This window comes from Rissa tridactyla, chromosome 8 (assembly GCF_028500815.1).
Source record: "Rissa tridactyla isolate bRisTri1 chromosome 8, bRisTri1.patW.cur.20221130, whole genome shotgun sequence".
Lineage (NCBI taxonomy): Eukaryota > Metazoa > Chordata > Aves > Charadriiformes > Laridae > Rissa > Rissa tridactyla.
The window spans coordinates 34794935-34818760 of NC_071473.1; the positions used below are offsets into that span (position 1 = coordinate 34794935).

The 23826-nt window shown below is 40.9% G+C and overlaps 1 protein-coding gene across 6 annotated transcripts in view; it reads left to right on the forward strand.

Annotated features, from left to right (window-relative positions):
- The first annotated feature begins 426 nt into the window (after positions 1-426).
- PLPPR5 (phospholipid phosphatase related 5) overlaps positions 427-23826 on the forward strand; it is a 93157-nt gene continuing 69757 nt past the window's right edge. For all 6 annotated transcript variants that reach the window (XM_054211284.1, XM_054211279.1, XM_054211280.1 and 3 more), the window contains exons 1-2: positions 427-894; positions 23234-23366. In XM_054211284.1, coding sequence (XP_054067259.1) covers positions 664-894; positions 23234-23366 — 364 coding nt within the window. In that variant the 5' untranslated portion in view covers positions 427-663. The remainder of the gene's footprint in view (positions 895-23233; positions 23367-23826) is intronic.

Consider the following 23826-nt stretch of genomic DNA (forward strand, 5'->3'; position numbering starts at 1 on the left):
GCCTTTACCACCCCGGCAAACAGCGGCGATCCCTTTGCCTGCCGGGGCACCCCCGAGCTGCGGTTGCCGGCGGTGCCTAGCGCCCGGCGCTCCCCGGCGGCTCCGTGCGGGGACGGGACGGGGCAGTGGGCAGCTCCGGCTGCTCCCCCGCCTGTGCACGCCGGTCGTACAGGTGTGTGAATCGGCGTAGAGAGGGACCCTCGGTACCCCCCGCCCTGCAGGAGGCGGGGAGGGTTCACTTTACTAATCACGGTGGCGGGGCCGTGCCGTGGCAGTCGTCCCGGGGCCGGGGAACTTTCAGATTGGCCTTCGCCGCCGGTGCGGAGCCTCCCCCCCCACCGCCCCCTCCTTCCCCTCCCCGCCCGGGCCGGGGTCCGGCGCGGCTGCTGCTCCCCGGGCGGGGCGGGGCAAAGCCGCCCCCTCTCGCCGCCGCGCTCCGCCCGCTGCACAAGCCGGCGCCCGCGCTGGAGCCGGTGCCGGAGCGGCGGGCCGGGCCCCCGCCTGCCCTGCCTTGCCCGGGCCTGACCGCCCTCCCCGCCCCGCGGGTTTGACCTCGCCGCTGGCCGCCGCCGAGCTGCCTCCGCCTGCGGTGGATGCCGCCGGGGAGCGGGCGGAGCGCGCCGCCGGGGAGGGGGGCTGCCGCGGCCGCCGGAGCCCGCGTACATGCGAGTACCCTCTCCGCTCACCAGCATGCTTTACTTCCAGATGGTGATCATGGCAGGGACCGTGATGCTGGCTTATTATTTTGAGTACACGGACACCTTCACGGTCAACGTGCAAGGCTTCTTCTGCTACGAGGGCGCGTACAGAAAGCCCTACCCGGGCCCGGAGGACCGCAGCGCCGTGCCCCCGGTGCTGCTCTACTCGCTGACCGCAGGCGTGCCCGTGCTGGTGGTAAGCAGGGGCCGCCCGCGCCCCGACTCGACAACTTGTTGGGCTGGGCTGGACCGGGCCGGGCCTCGCCGCCGGGCCCCGGCCGTGTCGGCGCAGCCGGCGGGCTGGCTCCGGGGTGGGCGGGGGACCCGCCGTGCTCCCGCCGCGGTGGGGCTGCAGCCCGGCCCCGCGGGCCTCGGCGGGCGGCGCTGCCGGCCCCGGCTCTGTCCCCGGCCCCGGCTGCTGCCCACCCGGCGCCGCTGAAGTTTATTTTTAGCACTGATTTATGTAACTGCCGGTGCCCGTATTGCCAGCCCCGCTCGACTCCTTTTGGCAAAAATGATCTTTTATTTTTCGAAATGCGTGTCGGTTGCAGGTAGAGGGGCAACCTCAGGGAAGCCCGCTTGTTAGCAGCCACTTACTAATATTTTACCCAGTACTAATTAGAAAACCCCTCTGTCAGTTTATTTTTTTGAAAGTAAGCTGATACGTGCAAGGATCTGGGAGCAGTGCTGCTTGATTTAGTTGTCCCCATGTGTCACAGTTACTGATGTGTGTGCAAACTAAACCTTTGTGTCTCTAATTGAATATGGTCTTCTGTCAATCAGGTTTAAATAGATGTATCTTAAATGAGATTTATTTCATTGATTTTCTTTGGGTTCTTGGGAAAACAGCGAAGAGGGAGAAGCAGTGAGATGTCTTCCTTTCAAGTTGTTGAATGTACTATATGTGTTGTCAGATAACAAGGGTATCAGCAACATTTAATAATCCCTGACCATACTGTGGAGCAAAGACTGAGAGGGAATGAGTTGGGAGTATTTAATGTTGGGATGGATTGTATATAGACTCACCAGGTGCACAGTTACACATACAGAAACTCCTTGTGAAGTGTTTGTTTTAATCAGATATAAGCATTAGAATTAAAAAAAAAATGCAATAAGGAGAGGCCTCTTAAGATAATAATTATTAGTTTCACAGATCCATTCCTTTTCAGGAAAATACAAAAAATATGAGAAGAGAAAGCTTCATCAGGGTGATAGTATGGTAATTCCAGACACAGTTCCCTTCTGCATTGTAGCACCATGAGGTCTCAGATGGTATCCACATAAAACCTCATGGTCAGGCTCAGCTTTAGTATTTAAGACTTTGTTCTTTTTTTCTAGGGACTGAGTCTTGGTTTCATTTTCCTTTTTATTTTAACATCAATTAGTTAACCATTTTATTTAACAGTTTGATGGCTTGCTCTTTTAAACCCTCAAATGCCATTGAGATTTTAAAGTTTGGCTTTTTTTGTTGGTGATGTTTTTCTGTTGTTTGCATGTGGTGTTTGTTTTGCTTTTGATTATATTTCTTTTATTTGGCTCAGGAAGTTATAAAGATTATATCAGATATTCATGATGGGCATCTCTTTTTCCTAATGTGTGTCAGCAAAATGGATTGGTAGTTTCCATTCGTTTCCTGGGTCCTAGATGATTACGTCAGAGAAATCACCATGACATTTTGGGTTGGCAGTCTTGTAATTAGCCTTGCTAAAAAGCTAATAATAGAATTTAATGATATTTAACTGTACTTCCTCTCCCAGTCACCAGTCTCTTGGGCAAATGACATGCATTGGGAGGTCAGGGAACGGAAAAGCACATTGCAGGTGCCTGTGTTGCAAGGATTTTTAATTTTTTTTTAAGTTTTTATTTTATTTTATTAAATGGAGAATTCGGCTCCTGGCAACGTCAGTTGCATGACTTCACCAACATTAAGGCTAATCATTATTAAATGAAGGCAATGCTTTTCAGGCTTCAGACAGAGATTTGTTCCGATTCTCCTTGGGCAGTCTTCCTGGACGTGGTGTTTACATGGGACAGCTCTTGCTCAGTTGTGTAGGGTATGGACACTGCTCGTTCTTTTCACTGAAAGAAGTGGTGAAGGTAGTATTTCTTCACCAAAGCAACTTGTATGCTTTTAGAAGTAGTTGAACTTCTTTCCCAAGATTTAGAGATGAACAGATTCTCTTCTATGTCATTTGTTTCTTGTCTATGAAAGTTTGAACATAGATGTTCTGTGCAGTTTTTGTTTTTTATGTAAATGAAATATAAAAATGAATCATGTAACAAAAACCTATCTCTTTTTGTAAATATGCAAGTGCAGACCAGTGAAGGAAATGGATTTCTATGAATGAAATGGTACTCTTTTTTTTTTTTTTTTAAATCACTGTTGTCATGGAATATGACTTATTAAATACTATGATTTGTTAAAATTTTTCTTTTTTTTTTCCTTTTTCTGTTAGTTTGGTGTGTGGGATTAATACTGTTTCTGGAGTTTTGAAATAGAGCAACAAAGAGTCTTTACCTTGGTGTTCAGGCTAATTTTTTTTTTCTTTGAGGGATGGGGCTCGTTGAATTGGAGCCATAGAGTGCTTCAAGGTAACACAGAGTCTCTTAATGTGACTCAATCAGTGGCTCCATTGCATTGAGTTTTAATGAAGTTGCTTAAAATCAGAGAATAAACGATTTTTTCCAGTGACTTTCCTCTTTCCACATGCCTGCTATTAAAAAAGTGAAAAAGTAAAGTACCAGTAGCTGGATCTGTCTTGGTGCGCATCTCATCAGCAATGGGTCTCTTGCTGCTGTGAGGCTGTCGCACAGCTGCTCCTCCAAAACTCCTGTGCCACAGCAGAGCTGCTGTAGCAGACCTGAGTGTCAAGCCATGCGGTAGAGCTGAGTGTCAGGTCACGGGGCAGCAACGTGCATGTGCTGAGACGTAAATAATGAGCTGGGTCACTTGCGAGGGATGTACCTGTGAGTGCTATGTTAATCCTGGAAACTTTCGGGTTAGTCCTTAAAATGCTACTTCTTACTACTACATTCCTGCAGCCCTAGTCCAGCATTGCTGACAGGCGTCCATTCCCAACTCCGTCTGCCTCCCCATCCCGTCTGCCCCATGCCATCCAAGGACAGATGTAGCTGGCTGTCAGGTTATGGATCCTCAGGAGTCTCATCTGGGAAATGGAGTCCCTGGGGCAGAAGCAGAGACTGCTTGCTCTACTGTAATGCTTGACTTGCAGGTGCTCTGGTATGGGAAAGGGAAAGGGGCTGAAGGAAGGGGATTTTGTACTCCGCGCTTGGGATTTACTTGGTTTGTAGACCTACGTGACCTCTTTGGTCAAATATTTGCAAAGTATTAACCAAGTATTTGGTCAGCCCTGAAGTGGTCAGGCAGTGATTGTTAGAATAGAATAGAACTATTCTATTTTATAATATCTCCTAGGTCATGTAGCAGCTAGTAAGAAGTCAAATTGTTCTGCTTGTTCACTTCAACAGTAATCAACCTATTGTCCACAAATAGACATATCTTCTTGAAGTCTCTGCAGCTTCAGAGTTGCCCAGAGAAGTTGTGGATGCCTTGTCCCTGGAAGCGTTCTAGATAAGATTGGATGGGGCTTTGAGTAACCTGGTCTAGTAGAAGGTGTCTCTGCCCATGGCAGGGGGTTGGAACTAAATGATCTTTAAGGTCCCTTCCAACCATTCTGGGATTCTGTGATTCATAATTATAACAGCAATTGTGAGAAATCTGTAGAGGGATCCAGCAACCATTCTGTAGGATGAGAAGAGTGTTCTCCTCTCCCTTTTTTCCAGTTGGTTTTCTGTCTTTTATGCAGGTTCCATGAAATGAAGCAGGGTACGTTACGACATTGGTTTTCAGTCTGTGTTCCGTGGGTTATCTCTAAAGGGAATATGTGCACTGTTCTTTATCTGTTAATCTGTAGCTTGAGTTCTTCCACTGAAGAATTTTGAGGGCCCAAATGTTTGGATTTGTTTGTTTTGCTTTAAAAAAAAGGCTGAAAACAACTGCAACTTAACATATAACAAAATATATGGTCTATTCCAACGTTAGGCTATTATTTGTGGAAGGTCTCCTAAGTCATACCTTTAGGCAGGTAACGTAATGCCTTGAGTAAGTAGATGTGTTTGCTGCATCAGCAGCATTAGGCAGACTAACAGTAAAATGTTCTACAAAATGTAGATGAGGTTGAAATTGCGATCAGAACAATGTAAAAGCCCTAATTGGGAAATTCTGTGATGGAAGAATGAGGCTCACACAGAGGCAGTGCCGCTGTGGGCTCCCTTCCTTCCATTTGTCTTTCACTCAGGGTTAAAAGAGTACTGCTGGCTCTGCGCTCCTGTCCTTTTACTGTCCATAGCACTAATATTCAGAAATCTCTGATATACTGAGGAATTCTCAATACACTTTTTCTTTTATTTATTTATTTAATTTTATCTTTAAGTCAAATGTGAATGTGACAAGAAATACACTCTTGATTTGAGTCCATTCAAATATGTATAAGCATAAAAGAGTTAGTTGAGAGCTCAGTGCTATTTAAGCCATTTCCCAAAGTGCCAGTTCTTGCTCAGTGGGCTGGTTGCTTTTTTAGACTTGTTATGACACATGTAGCTTGGGAAATATACGTCAGTCTAATCCTTTAGCTTCCAGTAGAAATGATTTGTAGAACTGTAAGGCTAGTGTCTCGTGTTTTCAGATTCTATTGAGTGATCATTTCTGCATTATTTCTTTCTGGTAGATCTTAATTTTGACCTCTTTTAAATACTCTTAGCTGCGCTCAAGGATTCTTTTAATGAGTCCACGCGCTAATATGGATTACTGAAAACGTTGAAACTCTTTAAACAATAATTGGTGTAAAACATGATGTATTGGACCTAAGATGTACATTGACTGTTGTATACCAGCCAGGAGGAGATAATGACACACTTTCATTAAGATGTGTAAACAGTTTTATTATGCAAATGTTGTTTGTTTTTATTTCCAAGTAACAAGCGGATGATTACAGTACTTATTCATAAAATATACACTGTTCTATTTGCCTAGATGAGTTCCTAGCATATTCATATTTTCTCTGTAAACCAATTAAAGACTAATTTGTTTTAGCATAATCCTCTTAATATCATCATTGAAAAAATATCTGCCATTCAGACAAGAAGTATTGTATTCTATTTTTTTTAGTAGACTAGATGAATCCTTAAATTGGCACATCCCAAACAAGGAGTGGATGTAAAAAATTGGACATTCTGCCTTCAGCTTATCTTTAGTCAGTAACTTTCTCCTTTTTGATCATTTGAGGAAGAAATTTTGAAACCTGGCAAAAAAGACTGTAAAGTGAGAGATGCAACATCATTGTTCATTTATCGAATTTACTGTACCCTGATGCTTTAAGAAAAAACAATATCATTCTGTGAATAATAAGAAAGAGAAGCTACTGTTTGAAGGATCAGCACAGATTTCTCTTCTTCACTGTCTTTGTTGATCTCTCAATAGTTCCAGGTCTGAGCAGCTGAGGAGTCATTGAAGGATATGCAGACACCTGAAGGAGATGCAGCGCTTGTTTCCAGCACAGAGATCTGGCTGATGTGATTGGGCATTGCTCCTGTCTCACTCTTCCTTTTTGAACCTGCTAGTCCCTATTTTCCTTCTGGCACCTATGATTCCGTGTGCTGTGGCATCAGGGACTGATCAGATCTTATCAGGCCGAGTTTTCAAAATGCTCGTCAGAGTAGCTTTTAGTTAACCTGTAGTTCATGGAAACTGTTCTGCTCTGATATAACTTAGTGCTGTACATGAAGATGGGTGCTGGATTGTGATCCCTTTGGATCACATTTGGGACATCAAAATACTTAGTTATCTGTTATAACTTAAGGAAAAACACAATTTAGGATTAAAGTTCTGAAAAAGAAGTATTTCTGGAAACGTCCTCTGTGACTTTGCTGTGCCAGGAATCTGTAGATTTACCTCGTACCTGAGAACTCTAGATGTTTTTCATTCCTCACCTTAGTCAGAAAAAAGCACTACCTTCACAAATGTTTCTTCCATCTCTTTTAGGCTGGTTATTTTTCTACTTCATGGCTGGTACTAAGTCACTTCAGCTTCTATGGCCACTTTGATACTATTGGAAAAAACTAAAGCACAGGAGCAGAATCAAACAGACTTTTCTCCTGCTCTGCTACTTGAGGTAGAAGTGGCTTCTATGCATCCTGAAGGAGACTAAGCTGTTTGTCACTTCTGCCAGAAAGAAATCAAGGAAACTTGATAAATAATGCAAGGATGCACAGTTGCCAGGAGCTGTGTGTTTCAGGGCAAAAAAAATCCAAGAATATGTAGTGAGGTATTCAAGTGTTTATTTTTATGTACATCTTCTATAGCGAGTTAGAGGAATCACCCAGCAAAGTGTTCAGTCTGTCCTGATGCCCTTTTTGGGAGCAATAAGCTTTTTTGCTAGGTAGGTAGCTGCAATATTTGAACATCTCCCAGTGTTGTTTTTGAAATGACGATGGTAATGCAACAGAAGATTACAATTGTACACCCAGACTTGTATGAATTGGGTAGACTAAACTTATCCTCTGAAATCAAATGGAAATGGCTTTACTTGCCTGAGAAACACTCTTCAGCTTCTTGATATATGACCTATTTCAATAATCCTGGAGTAGCTTTGGTTAGCTAAAGCTTATTTATGTGTCCTTTTCTTGTTGGCACATTTGACAGCTGTTAAGACTTTACATGAAGGAATTACCAGAATGCTTTATTTACTCTGTGATCATGGTATTCCTTAAGGGCCCATTTGGTCTCTGCCTTCATAGTTCTGTTTCAACTTGTGTGCACAGCTGCAACTTCTTTGCCTTGATAGTGTCTTCTTCCATTCTCACATTTATTTGTTTTTTTTTTTGTTTGTTTGTTTTTTGTTTTTTTTGCAGGGGGTGGGGAGTGGGAAGACATGTAAAACTTGCTGCTTCTTTTTTTAATATGCAAATGCGGGGGAATTCAGAAAGCCACTTTTTTGGATGAGGGGAATGCCAGCAGAAGATGTTAAAGCTAAGGGACAATTTAAGTCATGCCCCTTCCTTTGTGAGGGGATAATGGCATTGCAACTTTACTTAAGAATAAAAAATAAATCACACTGTTAAAATCTGTGGCAGCTTTGTGTACCAGATGTCAGTATTGGCCTGTTGGGACAGATAGCAAGACAAATACATGGTTTGGCAACGTGATGCTGTTTTTATCCCAGTATAAAACCACTAATCCCACAGAGCTGTAACCACGGGAAACAATAAAAGATTCAGAACCATTGTGGGTTTTTTTGGGAATTCTGCTTTATCTATCTGTCTTCTTCTTGTGTTGTGATGGTTTACATGAACAGTGCCTGCAAAAGTTATGTTTGTACTTCCAATTGAATGTATAATTTCTGTGGTGCTTTCTACGCCTGCTATTTACAAACACTAACAATATCAAGGCCATATGCTTCATCCCTTGATGGGCTCTCTGAAAGTAAAGGGGCAAGCAGATGTGAACAAGGCGGACAGGATTCTGTTTGCAACAGCTGAATGCCTGCTTGTCCTATAAACGATGCACTTACGTTTAAGTGAGAAATTGTTAATCCAGCTGATCCCGTGTGATTAGGGAATTTGTATGCATTGTTTGTATTCTAAAATAGTAGGCTTGAAGTAATAAGCAGTTTCTCAACCAAGCAATTCTTGCTCATTGTACATCATGCAGGATTGAGGAGACGGGTGTCCATATGATACATAATAAATGACAGCCAAAGTAGAATTGTAAGTAGCTTTAGCTGTGTTTTTCAGCCTTAAAAGCAGTGTGATGTTTAAAGAGCTTTACAATGATCTTGCAGCAACTTAGATTGAAGTGAGTGATGACCCAGCTTCCATCATAAATGGTTCTTGTTTAGCTGAGGTGTGGTACCTCATAGAATGTAAATAAAAAGCCTAGCTGAGGTTGATATACCACATCTCCAATAGTCAGAAAACATGTACATGTGATGTGCTGCTTTAATGAGGAATATCCATTGTGAAAATGCTAGTCATTAATACTAGTACATTAATACATAGTACAGTGAACATGGTATTGGAGACGGAGTAGGAAGGCAAAAGTTACAACACTTGCTATCTCTGATCATCAATCTGACTTTGATAAGATTGATTCTATTCACCTGCAGGTGGGAAGATATTTATTTTCAATGTAAAGCACTAAGCAATTGGCAATAGAAAAATTACTATATGTATTAAGATTTTTTTTATCTACTATTTAATAAATTGTTCAGTGCTGCTTCAAAATTAAGTCTGTGTCCTGGATGACATTTCCTGGGGTACCAGGCACTGTGAAAAAAAACTTTTATACTGTGTGAAAACTCAGTAGGCTGTGGATTCTACTTCGGCTTACCATTCTGGACAGCAGATACCCGTTACCTGTAATTTTGCATGTATATGTAAATGTATCATAATTATCCATTGTATAATTATTCTACTATATTCTATTATATATTTATATGAAAATTTCATTAAATTTATATACTTATTAATGTACAACCAATTATAAATGCAGTATAGCTATATTTTAAGGGCTTTCTTCTTTAGAAATATTATTTTTCTTTCTCTGCAGATATTAATTCTTGCCTCTGGTGCATGTAGGGTTAAGGATTATGTATGAAGGCATTCATTCTTAAACTAGAGTTTTTTTGTTTTCTAAATAATAATAATAAAAAAGCGATCAAGAACAGAAGTCAGCCCAACAGTATCCTGCTATTCTGAATTTTTATATTTTTTCTTTCTCCACATAACCTTTTGAAACACCCATTGTTTTATGCTGGTAGGTTTCATGCTGTCTCTAAAAGCAATCTGAGTCTCTTTTTTTTGGTTGTTGTCATTCAGACTAAAGATGAGGACTTGCTCCGGTTAATTTGTAGTTTGCCTCTTTGTAAATCAAGTATTAAATATTAGAATCATTAAGTGCAACTCAGTCTCCCAGATTAGTTATTTTGGGTAGTAATAGGGATTTCTGTGACCTGTCCATAGCAATTTAGGGCTCGGACATGACTGAATTAATTCTGCTTAAAGATTTGTTAATCACGGGTCAGCTGAGCTGCAGCAGCCAACCACGTGCAACTTGCCGCCTGTGGGGAGCACGAGGTGAAGTATTTGAGCTTGACCTGCTTTAATTAAGACTTAAGCCAATACATGTTACCTCTTTGGATTTTATGGAGTGGGTGCACAGACTGTCCATAACATGGCTCTGCTGACAAGTGGGGACTCATACGGTCAAACTGCTCCTGGCTGATGTCTGAAGTCAGACCTCCCCATTCGCACAAGCGCATGGTTCTGTGCACAAGTTCATCTCTAGGCAGAGCATGTGGACATGCCTGAGTTTTAGCACATACTTAATAGTAGTTTGATCATACTTGCATAGATTGGGCTTGGTGTCCAGAGCCTCTCCACTGCTCAGTTCCTATGCTCCTGTTCCTATGGGGGGATGTGCTGGACCTGTTGAAGCTCTGCCACGAGGCCAGCCCTGGGGCTGCTGCCATTGTGCATTCAGGCTGCACATAACGTGAGTCTGAGTGTCTGATAGGCCCGAGGGAGGAATCGGGAGCCTGTGCTGCATTGTATCGAAGGCCACAAGCATGCTCATGTGAATGGTGGTGAGGACAGTCCGTCTGTTACCGTGGCCCGCTATGGCAAATGCTCACGCTTGACTGAAGTCAGTGCTTCAGTGAGTCACGGGGACTCTTTCCAGAGCATTTAGCAAAGGCAGATGAGATTTGTAGGCAGGCTGACCTTGGGGTATGTAAGTAGTTCGCAGACATCTGCAGCTGGCAGAATGAGTGTATGGAGCTGGGTGGTGAGCTCTAGCAGGATTTGCCTTGATAAAGGGGTCTGGCCACCCAAGCAGGATGTACATTTACTGTCTAGCTCTCAAGTGGTAGTTGTGAAACTAGGCTTCTCTGTGAAGCACTAGGAGATTTGTTCATGAAAAGAATTATACAAGAGCTAGGTAGGTACTGATTGTTAATTAATTATCTTGGTCTTGGTGGGATTTGATCACATGCTTCAGTGTTACTTGAAATAGCAGTTCTTCCCTGAGATGGGAATAGTGGGTGTGAATGAGTGTGATTCTGATAGAATCCTGTGGAACCACATTCATTTGAAGAGTCAGTATTGCAGTTTTACTCAGTATTTCTTTTGTTTATGAATTGATTGTGATTGTTGTGTGATGAGAAGAAGGAGGAAATCATAAAGCAGAGACTATTTCTTTAAAAAACTCTCTATATTTACACATTCAAATGTGTATGCACAACGTGCTGCCAAAAATAGTCATGTTTAGGTGGTTGAATTGTATCCATAGTTTAGTTCACGTATGTTTTTAACCTTGAATGTCAGTGGAAAAAAGTAATGCCTGAAAGAATTAGTTCACCACACCAGAATACCTAAAAAGGTTATCATGTCATCAAATGTGTGAAAGCATCTTTCAACACTGCATACTTTGAACTTCTCTTTCTGGTAATAATTTAAGTTGCTCAAATAATGAGAGATTACATCCAACACTGATTAAAAACACAATATATGTACATACATTTACATAACAATTATGTATTTTGTCTAATACCCCTTTATTGTCTTCACAGAGAAGACCAAATGCCAGCTCTTATAAAGTCTGCCTTGAAGACAGCCAATATTAAAGCTTCACAGGATCTAAAATTTTTAAATAGGCTCATTCATCCTTAAAACGCTCCTCTCACCACTTGAGCTTTTTTGAAGTTATTCGATAAAGCCAGCAACATGTTTACTATTATTTTACAGTTCTATGCAAAGGAGATGATCCTTGTTAAGGTAAACCATTATGCCCTATTTTATGAGTGGAAGGAGATACAGGCACATATTGAAGAAGAGTAGCTGGTCTTACTTTGGCATATAGACTTTGCAGTTAGTTTTCAGAATACCATTGCATGCCTAAAAGAGCTGTTTTTATGCTCTGCTGTCTTCACAGCAAAGTATACAATCTCCCCTCTGTCTTGTAGGCATTTCCTGTACTAGGAATTTTTTGCTGAGATTTCCCACTCTTGCTGCTGCTGTTTCGGCTCATTGGCTGCTGTGCTAATGAGGGCACTTGGGACTTCCTCTTAATTCAAGCACTGCATTGTGTAAACTCCTAAACAGGGTCAGACAACATAGTGTTGCCAGCTGCACATCTGCAGCCATCTGGATTTGTGGCAGGAGCAGTAAAATAGACATTGTGTAGCAGAGTTGAAAGAGTGAACAGAGTGGTGCAAATCATATTTGCAGAAAACCATAAAGTAAATGCCCCATATTTGATCTCCAGAATCATTATTGAAGTGGTCTTTCTACATGTATATTTGTCAAATAAAGACAAATGGGATATGCTGCAGCTATGCAATGTTCTGTGAGAAAGCTTGCTGGCTAATTCACTACCATTTCATTGTTAAGTGAAGTAGTAAGTAATTATTAAAATTTCTGATGCTCATAAAGAATTCTCTGCTCCCACTTCTATGCCTTCATTAGGATTCTGTTTCTAATAAACAACAATATATTACTTATAATAACATTTTTAAGGAGAAATAATTGTACACTGTGAAATTACAGCTTTCAAATCTGAGAAAAGAGATGCGGGTGAATGGTCACACATCAGTTTGTATCTGGGTTTACTAGTTGGTTTGCGGGGTGTCTGGAAGAGGGACTTCTGATCTTTCTTCTGATCTTTCTTTCTTTCTGATTGACCAGCATCTCTAGTGACCGTTCCAGGAATAACATAATGGGTCTGCCTGAAGTCAGTGACGCTTCAGAAGTTAACTTTGGTAGAGCCACGGTTTCATCTGCTGTGACTGTGTCACTGAAGTGGCAATACAAGTTGCAGTCTCTACTTTTCTTTGAAAGCTTTTATTTGTTCATTTATTTCCTGGCTTTCACAGATACTAGAAATGTGGATTAATACTGTCAGGGTTTGTTACTCAGTAGTTTTACTCCTGGTTTTATGCTGAATGTACATATTACGCACAAGTAACTCTGATGGGAGACAAGTCAGAATGAAGTCACATTTCTAGATCTGGTGCTTCCCATGCAATGGCTTTTTAAAGTGTTTTAAACTAATTTTTAATGACACCTGGATCCTCTGCAGTAATTACTTACAATGTGAAGACTTCAAAGTATTATGTAAAAAGAATGACTTTAAGGTAATACACTTAGGATTGGGCATTACACTTTGGGACTTTTTTTTATGATTTATCTGACCTGTTAAACATCTTTCCCAAATATTTAGTACTATTTTCCTTTAAAATTGGCTTGGCCTCATAGTTTTGTTTTATCATCTTCTTGGGATGGCATTTATAGCTAAGCACCATTTCCCCACTTTGACTGAAGTGTTGCTCTTAATCTAGAGTGCCATGAGTTTTCACAACTAATCCAGCCCCTGTTGAGTTTGGTGTGGATGTTACTTTTGATTTCAACTGGAAAAAGATAATGACCTTAATGTATTTGGTGAGTTGGCAGTTATACGGTAGCCTAAGGTACTTGTAAAGGAAGAGATACTTATACAGAGACCATTATGACAGCAGTGAAGCTAGTTATGTGCTTCCAAAGAAAGCTGTTTTATTGTGAAGATAGTTTTTAATAAAAACGTGTAGAATTGTTTTGTTGAGCTGTCTACTTAAATTTATCATTATGAATCAAATACTAATTGACAGTAACAAACATAAGTAAAAAAACAATTAGGTGTGTATGTTTTGCAGACACATATTTTGCCATAAAAATAAAAAACCCTATTTTTGTGGAATCTTACAGGTATTAATCATATGTGCAGCCTGCGTTTCTCATAGTTATATTAAAACACAGGGTGCTTATACTAGTACATGTTTCAGTTGTTTGATGCCTATGGCATTTCAGTGGAAGTGGCTTTTCTTGAACTGATCTCAGGAATGATATATCTGCAAAATGTGTCTGGCTTTGAGTAGAAGTGAGATAGAAGTAAGACAGTGTGAAAAGCAGGAAATTCAGATATTCTCCTTACTCTGAGCCTCTGAAAACAGTTGGCTCCAGTCATATACTGACTGTAAAACCACTACTTTGTGACCAGAATCTTTAAGAGATGCCTTTTATGTGATCAGTTTTTATTCAAACAGGGATGAAAGACCATTTATGTTGAATTTTGCAATTGAATGTTCATCCTGGGTAGAAAAGTGCAAGTATGTAGATCACCTAAGGTTTAAAGCATGGAGTAACACTGCTGTTGGAAATGGTTCTTGGTATGGGTATCATAAGCCTTGGTACTGTACTCATCAAGGAATAATGTTTTCAACGTGCACAGAAGGGTTAAGAAACCAATATCCTTCAACAGACAGAACAAAGTACTGTTTTGTTGGACTGGCAAAAAACAAAGGGTTTTACCAAGGCCAGGCCGTAAGGAACCACAGTCTTTTTCACATGTATCACTTGAAGTCCAATAGAACACTTCCTTTATACAGCTGAGTGCAGAGCAGAACATGTTGTATGGAATTCATCTTCTAATAGGATTTGACTGACAAACCGGTAACAACAGGCGTGGAGAAGGCTGATGTAGTCAACAATTTTTTTGCCTCAGTCTTCACTGGAAACCTCTCTTCCCACACCTCTCGACTGATGGACCACAAGGCAGGGACCTGAGGAGCAAAGTTCCTCCCACTGTAAGAGAAGAGCAGGTTTGTGACCACCTGAGGAACCTGAACATAGAGAAGTCTATGGGACCTGATGAGATGCATCCCAGAGTCATGAGGCAATTGGCTGATGTAGTTGCCAAGCCACTCTCCATGATATTTGGAAAGTCATGGCAGTCAGGTGAAGTTCCTGGTGACTGGAAAGAGGGAAACATTGCACTGTTTTTAAAAAGGGTAGAAAGGAGGACCCTGGGAACTAAAGACCTGTCAGCCTCATCTCCCTGCCTAGGAAGATCGTGGAACAGATCCTCCTAGAAGCTATGCCAAGGCACATGGAAGACAGGGAGGTGATTTGAGACAGCCAGCATGGCTTCACCAAGGGCAAGTCCTGCCTGACCACCCTAGTGGCCTTCTATAATGGTTGGTGGCCTTCTATAATGGTGACTACATCAGTGGATAAGGGAAGAGCTACGGATGTCATCTGTCTGGACTCTGACGCAGTTCCCCACAATATCCTTCTCTCTAAATTGGTGAGGTATGGATTTCATGGGTGAACTATTTGGTGGATGAGGCATTGGTTGGATGGTCACATCCAGAGGGTAGTGGCCAATGTCTCAATATCCAGATGGAGATTGGTGACCAGTGGTGACAAGGGGTCCATATTGAGACCAGTACTGTTTAATATCCTCATCAATGACATAGTGGGATCGAGTGGGAACCCTCAGCAAGTTTACAGACGACACCAAGCTGAGTGGTGCAGTTGACACACCTGAGGGACGGAATGCCATCCAGAGGGACCTGGACTGCCTTGAGAAGTGTGCCTTTGTGAACCTCTTGAGGTTCAACAAGGCCAAGTCCAAGGTCCTGCATGTGGGTTGGAGCAACCCCTGGTATCAGTACAGGCTGGGGGATGAAGGGGCTGAGAGCAGCCTTGCCAAGAAGGACTTGGGGGTACTGGTGGATGAAAACCTGGACATGAGCTGACAATGTGCACCCACAGCCCAGAAGGCAAATGGAATCCTGAGCCGCATCAACAGAAGCGTGGCCACCAGGTTGAGGGAGGTGATTCTGCTCTTCTACTCTGCTCTGGAGTACTGCAACCAGCTCTGGAGCCCTCAGCACCTGAAAGACATGGACCTGTTGGAGCAGGTCCGGAGGAGGGCCACGAAAATGATCGGAGGGATGGAACATCTTTCCTATGAAGACAGGCTGAGAGAGCTGGGGTTGTTCAGCCTGGAGAAGGGAAGGCTCCAGGGAGACCTTATTGTGGCCTTTCAGTACTTAAAGGGGGTTTATAAGAAAGATGGGGACAAACGTTTTAGCAGGGCCTGTTGTGATAGGACAAGGGGTAAGGTTTTTAAACTAGAAGAGGGTAGATTTAGAGTATACATAAGGTTAAAATGTTTTACAATGAGGGTGGTGAAACACTGGAACAGGTTGCTCAGAGAGATGGTAGAGATGGTAGAAACATTCAAGGTCAGTTTGGACAGGGCTCTGAGCAACCTGATCTAGTTGAAGATGTCCCTGCTTATTGCAGGGGGACTGGACTAGAAGACCACTAAACGTCCCTTCTAACTCAAACTATTCTATGATTATATGATAAATGGTGGGGCGTTGAATGTTTTGTTTTTCCTTTGCAAATATTATGGTATTTTAAAGGTTGAAGCTAAGCATCTGAAAAAAGAAAAGTTTTAATGTAAAGTTCTTTTTCAAAATCCTTAATGAAATAATTATATGTAATAACAACCTCTTTCAAGCATCACTTGCCGGTACGGAGACTAAAATTAGTTGATCTCTGGTTGTATTAAAACCCGTCTTCCTAATGAGGTGTGTTTTTAGAGTGAAGTGTGGAGCTTGGAAGCTTTGGGTAATGGCATCCTCGTTTTTGCAAAAAGAAAATGGAAACAACTTAAAACCTGTGCAAATTCCCTATTATAAGAAGAACCTTATCTGGAATATTTCAGCCTGCAGTAACTTTGCTTTTAGAAGACACTTTTGAGTTAATTCTTTTCTCTTTCCCTCGCTGTTTTCGGATCAAAATTACTAGTGCTTTTAAATCTTGAGAATTTTCTGTAGATTAATATTTTTTTTCTACTTTTGGTTGTTATTTTTTTAACTTAGAAAGGCTTGGTGCGTGGGCAAAAGTGTTCTCACTGAAGTCTGTTCAATCTACTACCTCTTTGAACGTGTTCACCAAGAATACTGATCTCAGTATTGTGAAACTATGCCAGCAGTTAAATAGTTTTGGAGCCAGGTGCCAGACACTTATTTGGCCCCCAGACTGCCATGTTAGCATTTCTGAGCTTCTTTTCCTAGTGTGCTGGCCATTTCTAATCCCCCGGAGGACTGCAGTGCAGAGCAGCTGGATACTGTTCATCTCGCAGGCATATAAAAGGCTTAGTAGATGTGAGCGGGGAAAGCGATGCCAAGCGCAGTGAGTAAAGCGGACTGAATGTGGAGAGAATGCTCCCGTCAAGGTGGAGCTCGGCAGGGCTGGTGCACCCCGTGGGGCTGCTTGCTCACCCCTTTGCTTCTGTCACAGAGCATCAAATGCAGGACCTGCTGTCACACGCCAAGACTTGCCCTCTGGTGATGGCACAAGGCCCTTCTCTTAGTCTCAGGATAGCGGAGTCCTGGTAACTGTTTCTCAAAATGATCTTTTACGTAACCAAACTTTGCTGTGGTGTTATGTGGTTCCAGCCCTGGTGATAGTGTGCTGCTGTGCAGAAGCTTTGCCTGTTGGATGGTGCCGGCATGCTCTAGAGGAGATGCCGATTGCATATATGATCAATTGCTCAGTTAGGGGTGGGGAGAGGAAAAAAAAAAAAAAAAAAAAAAAAAAAAAAAAAAGGGGTCAGGGGCAAGTGAAGATTTTTAGAGACACTGTACTTTAAAAATATTTCATTTTTTTCTGTCATGGTAAGATAACGAATGAAGATAATTCAGTGAATTATGGAGTTGTCCATGTCTGTAATTATGTGCTCACGGGGTCCCTTTGAAGCTCTCTGATTATAAATGCTTGCTTATTATGTGCCTCTTGCTTTCAAATAGCAATAACATCTTCATGAAGTGAGCAACCTTTGCCATTGTTACGTACTGACTATGTGTACAATGTATTACAAAGAGCAGTACAGAATATTTGTCCCTGTCAGAAGTTAACATTAGTGTTTAGTAGCATATAGCCATACTCTGCACTACAGAGAAATAAGTAAAGCAGATAATATTTGACTATTAGATATATGGTCTTATACTGCTATTTTCCTTTTATAAATGGCCGTGATGAAATATATACCAAGAACTCTATTAAAACTTCGATATTTTTCTCAAAAAATAGAGAGTATATACTTATAAAACAAAATTTACTGGGGGAAAAAAACTGAGTATTTTTCCACATCTTTTCTCCAGACCTTCAGAAGCTGCTGTGCAGTATGGTCCTATATCTCCGTGCTGAATGCAAGGGGGGATATTTTGTATTTCATCAGTAGCAGACAGATTTATCTAGGACTTATTTTTTTCATTTTACTCAAAACTGCTGGTCATTTTTCACTATAGAAAATGTGCTTCTGTGAAAATCAACGAGGGCATTTGCTGTCAGTTTAAGCGAGCAAGAAGCAATGAGAACAAGAAAAACACAAAGAAAATGGCCTCAAGGGAAAGCTCTGCATAATGAACTTGAAATTGCTACTGCTGGAAGTACTGTTGCTGCTTTTCCTGCCAGGGCTGTCACCTCACACAGCAATTTTAGCTTAAAGCAGGGTGTGGAGCTTATCTACAGCATCACTAAAGACAGAGGTTTATGCTGCTAGATTTTCCAAACTCTAAAGAACACTATGCTCAGTGGTATGTTGATGGCATTTTTAACAGGGAAATAGGCCAGAAATAGTACACAATCTGGCCAAAAGTTAAGAAGAAAAAATAAAGAACGGGAACAACAGAGCCTATGGAAGCCATATTTTTAAAAGAAATCTACCCCATACTTTTTAAGTGGGAACTCATAAGTGAAATGAATGGGGAGGCCATGCAATTTAAGTGATAACGATTTGCCTAGAGAGACAGACATCATCCCCAAGATTTTTAGCTCCAGTTCTCAGCTTCTCTTCCTGTCTGATAAGGAAATATGAGAGAGTTCATTCTAAAGAGAAAAGCAGAGCTTTGTCTGAGACGCTGAAGAAGTCAGAAGAGAAATTATAACACACAGTATTGTCAACTGTTCCTCTTAACTTGAGAAGTTCAGAACATGGATGACTGTTTAGTGGTCTTTTTCATGCAATAACTGCTTTTCAGTGTTACTCGTCTATCTGAGTGGTTGCTGTAGCTACAGCAGAATCCTGAGAATTGGCAGAGGGGGAATCGTGTATTCTACCACGTTCCCTGGCCCATATGAAATATTTCATGAACATTTGTATACCCTAAAGTAAGTGTTAGCTGGAAAGATCTATGAATGTGTACACAGAAATTTCTTTCCTAATCCCAAATAGAGATTATCAACCTTAAATTTCAGGATTTATCTTATTTAAATGCATTAATGTACCCTCAGATATCCTGTCATCCAAATGAATGCTTAATTCTTACTTGAATCATGCGTTTTTTATAGGAAGTTGTGTCACATATGAGAATACTAATTAGTATTTCAGAAGTGCAGATTTAAGGTCATTTATTTAAATAGGTGCTGGCTGTTGTAAACCATACATGACACTAGGGGAAGTTTGTTTATGGAGTCAGTTTACTGGAAAATCAACAAGGTTAGAGCTGATCTAGCTCTAATATTTGGAATGAGTCAGGTTTGACATTTCAAGTTGAAAAAGAGCTCAGAATTTAGAACCAAGTTAAGAATACATGGGATAGATGATTTTGGGAAGCACAAATTAGATTTCTAAATTGACGTGCAGGGCTAAAACTAGGAACAGCTTGCCTGGATTCAGAAAAATGACTAATACAGGAAAAAAACTGAACTTATTTGGGAGGAAGGAATCAGTGTAGGGAGTGTGTGCTAAACCCCATAAGCATCCTGTGCAGAGAACAAGGAAAGGGACGGGTATTGGGTGGCTGGCAATAAATATACTACTAGTACAAAACCACCATGAAAATCAAGCAGAGAATAAGTTAATCAGGAGCTAAGAGGTGAAACAAGAAGAAATATTAATTTTGGATCTCACCCCTCTCAAACTCCGTTCCTGCTGTCAAATGGGTTGTCACATCGCAGGCAGGATACAATTGCCATGGAGATGGTTAGAAGAACTTTTGCTGTAATTTAGGTTTTGCTGGATTAATATTTATTTTCCATGCTTCCATAAAAAGAAAGGATTATCTAGATGTTAGTTATGAAGTATGTATTAATATTAAATACCTTTATGTAGGGTGATTTTTGTATTGTTCCTATTACCCTTTATATTGTGAACCTGGACCAAGGGCCTTCCCTGTGGTGACAGAGGGAAGCTGGAGTAGAAAAAGGATACGCTCACTACCTGTCAGAGCTTAGGCCCGTGCCTATAGGGCCATCATTCTTGTCTTGCTCCTTCTCGTAACAGTTAAGTACACTGCTATCTTATCTAAGGACTGTGAAAATTATTAATATATATGTTCTTTAGAATACTGAAAGCCTGCACTTTGTATTGTTAGCCTTTAGGTGAAAATTGTTCTTTTCCATATACTTTACATGTTGTAATTATACGTCAAAATGTTTTCTCAGCCTTAGGGAAGGATGGCCTCTGCTCTTAACAGCTGTTAATATATCTGTGAGCTAAGAATTTTAATATATATAATTCTTTAAGAAATCTGTACAGCGATCTAAAATCATATGACCCTGTTAGACAGAAGCAGGTAAAAGATACTTCTAATGTCCTCATATTTTTCATTGCAAATTATAGTTCTATACCTTAACTTGTGTAGCTCTGACCAAAAATTTGTATTGTCAGAGCATTCAAATTCCCCATTGCAATCCTTCACTGTCAGTTTTGCAATATTCCAAAAACTTTTTGTCCCAAGACTTAGCCAACAAGTACACAAGTAATTCTCTTATATTAAATGTCATTTGTTGGCTGGTTGCAACTTGCATATGCAGTGGAAGGGGTAATGGCTGTCCTTGTGCCAGAGGAAATACAGAAATTTTTCCCTCCTGGAATACACCAGGCATGCAAATTGTGGTAAAGGGCAAGAGGGAGATCGCCCTCCCTTTCCTCTACTCTGTACAGCTGATTATTGCCAGTGGTGCTGGAGAGAAGAAGGGGAAGGAATTGCACTGGGAAGCAGAATCTCTCCTGGGGCTTAGTGAGATTGAAAAAGATTTTCCTTCAATTTCTGAAACATCAGTAGGCTGATTATTGAGATGAGCAGTGCTTGTGTTGAAGGACTGAGGAAGCACAACAGCTTTAGCTGAGCTGCCAGTACAGAAAAATACAGAACCTGTATTTATTTCCAAATTCCAGAAGGATTCTATCAAAGTACCTCACAGAAGCATAGAGGTGAATGCCTGTTGTGCTCGATGGCATATCCCACTCTGATTGCTTCTGAGGGTAGAGCATTAGGCTTAGTATAGCAAAAGTTTTGTCTTTAGCAGAGTTCTGCGTCACTCTGACCTTTGCACCTACGTACCCACTCCAAGAGAATTTTCGTTCAGCTACAAACTTGGAACACTGCTCCCTGCTATTCTTGGAGCAGAGGCTTTCTTCATCGAGGTCACCATCAAAGACAGGAAATGTAACAAGGAAAAGCTGTTGCCAGCAGCAAGGATCCAGGTGCAGCTGTTGAAGACAGGTTGCTGGAAGTGAGGATCTCCTTTCCTATAACTGAATGAGCAGTTTTCCTGTTTGCTACCCCCAGCTTCCCTACCAGCCAAAAAGAAGAACCCGGATTCCTAGATCAGCAGATTCCAAGACTCTGCGCAGAGCTGGAGAGCTGAGCTTGCTGGCTCACTTTCTCTTTGTGTTCTTGCAAAAGGTTGAGCGCTGTATACCACAGATGCTTCCATTGTGCTGGATTCTACTTTTTCCTGGAGTTTGGAAATCTGCAATAATTTTACTGAAATTTATTAGGTTTGGCAAAAAAAAAAAGCAGAATCAGACTGTGTTCAGGTTGCCTAGTCCTTGATGTTTCATTATTCCAGAGGAAAGAAGGGAGTTACTATGACTCACAGTAAAAATCTTAGTGTTTCAGTTCTTACCTTTATGAATTATTAAAATTGGTATTTTGTTTGCTTTTTTTGGTGAGAAATGTAGGGGTCATTAGGCTGAATTCTCCTTATCATTGTCATAATTTTGATGACCTTGTATTCAAGGCTGAGTTACATTTCATATGTGTACTGATCATTTGTTAATTATAGATGAAGGAACTGTACTTCAGTATGCTGAAAATTTGCTTGCATCAAAGTAGAGAGAGGATACTTGTTAGTTCAGGTATTGAAATTTCTGTTTCATCTAAAAATTCCACTAGGATCTGAAACCAGTCTAAAGTAATAGATGATGACTGTTTCTGTGATAAACTGAATTTTGCTTTTTACGTGCCACCACAGTTATTTTTGTTATTTGTGCCACATTATTTGTAAGAAGCACTTTCCTCCTCTGTGTGTCACAATTTAGCCCAAAGTCGTCTTTGTACAAATAGCCAAGTGAGGTCACTAATTGCATTACTCATGTTGACAACAAATTGTGCTTATGAGCCATTGCCTTTTTTTTTTTTTTTTTTTGTAACCAGTGCTGTGCGTGGAACTGTTCAGACCTATTGTGGTATATGAAAAGGTTTATAATTTCCTGTTAGGTGAAAGGTTAAGAAAAACCTAGGTAATGAATCAGATTTGATGGCGTTATTTCATTTATTTGTGTAGTATTAAGACTTCAGTTTGCTGGTCTTCATTCCAGTTTTATCGAAGTGTGACATACCTGTCAATTAGCTTTACTACTTTTCATATAGAAGAGTGGAAGAGCCTTGCCTCCAAGTCACACAGTGAATCGAAGTTGGAATACAGGGGTCAATATTTGACCCTTCTGCTTTACTCTTTTTGGTCGTACCTGTGCTACCTGCCGTAAAGCTTCAGTATCATAGGTTTAGATAGATACATGCTTAAGGCTTAGCTTAGGCTATTAAGTTTCAATACCATAATTGTCACGAGTAAATTAAAGGTCATATTTTGCTGTTCAGGTAAAAACACATCTTAGAGGGGATATTTCACATTCAAGATCTGTATTTTTCTTTTTTTATTTGTGATTTTTTTTTTCTTATTTTTTGCCAACCATAAAGTGAATGACCTATAGATATGAGAACTTTATTCTTTTTGGTGTAACGAATGTGAAACAGGCCATGCTTAATGTTAAAATATCTGCGGTGACACTTTGTTCAAGCACAAGGAACAAAGCTAAAGCCAGACCTGTTAAGTGCCTCCTGGCAAACCAATCCTTTGATGTGGACAGGAGCTCTGTTGTGATTTCTGACACCCTGCCCCCCAGCCCATCCAAAATTTAAAGCTCAACCCTGTGAAGTGCTGAGTGTCAGTGAAAGCCACGTAGGAACTGAAATGTCCAGCATTTTACAGGATTAGGTCTTTACGTTAGTCCACATCTTGTACGTCATGTGATCTGTTGTTCTTGAACTAATAGATTTTTATTTTTTTTCCCCTCATCCTGAAAACTAGGTTATGTAGTGTCAATTCCAAGTCCTGGTTATGGAAGTTTATTCTCATTTAATGCAAATAAAGTAAAGCAAGCCATAAGGCATATTTCCTTCATAAGAAGATTAACATACAGAAATTGGTTCACTTATGTTGTCATTTGTGCTGGTTTGGTCTTGTTTCCTTAAGATGAGATAGCTATCTCTGTAATATTAGTATATTTTACTTGCTGTAATCTGACCATTCTCTCCCCTTTTTTCTCCTTCCCTAAGATTATCGTTGGAGAAACTGCAGTGTTTTGTCTACAGTTAGCTACAAAGGATTTTGAAAACCAAGAAAAAACAATATTAACTGGAGACTGTTGTTATATAAATCCACTGGTGCGCAGGACCATCAGATTCCTTGGTATGAGCAAAATTAATGCTTTCATTTTCTGAATGGTGAGAGTGATCAATTATGTCTTAATTTTGACCTGGGGAAAATACTCAGATAGCAATACGACATTTCATGTGTGGTCTTAACTCAGGTGTATTGAGTTCTCTCCTTTTGAGTAGCAAATGAAGCTTCTTGGAAGTTTGGATAAAAAAATAGTTGCAGAAACAGCAGTAAAAATAGAAAAAAATGGGACCACGAGGGTGAAGAACAACCAGTGGGCCTGGAGGACAGTGGAGTTGAAAAGGGAGATACCCTTGTGCCATATGTATAGTTGACAGTGTTCTTTTGGTTACGCACACACGTAGCAGCCAAATTTGAAGACATTGGGATATAAATGTGTGTTTGAAGTCAAGCCCAATTTAGGTACTTTCTTAGCCTGGAGATTTTATTATAGTCTGTAGTAGAAAACTACAAGATCCAAGCTCCACTG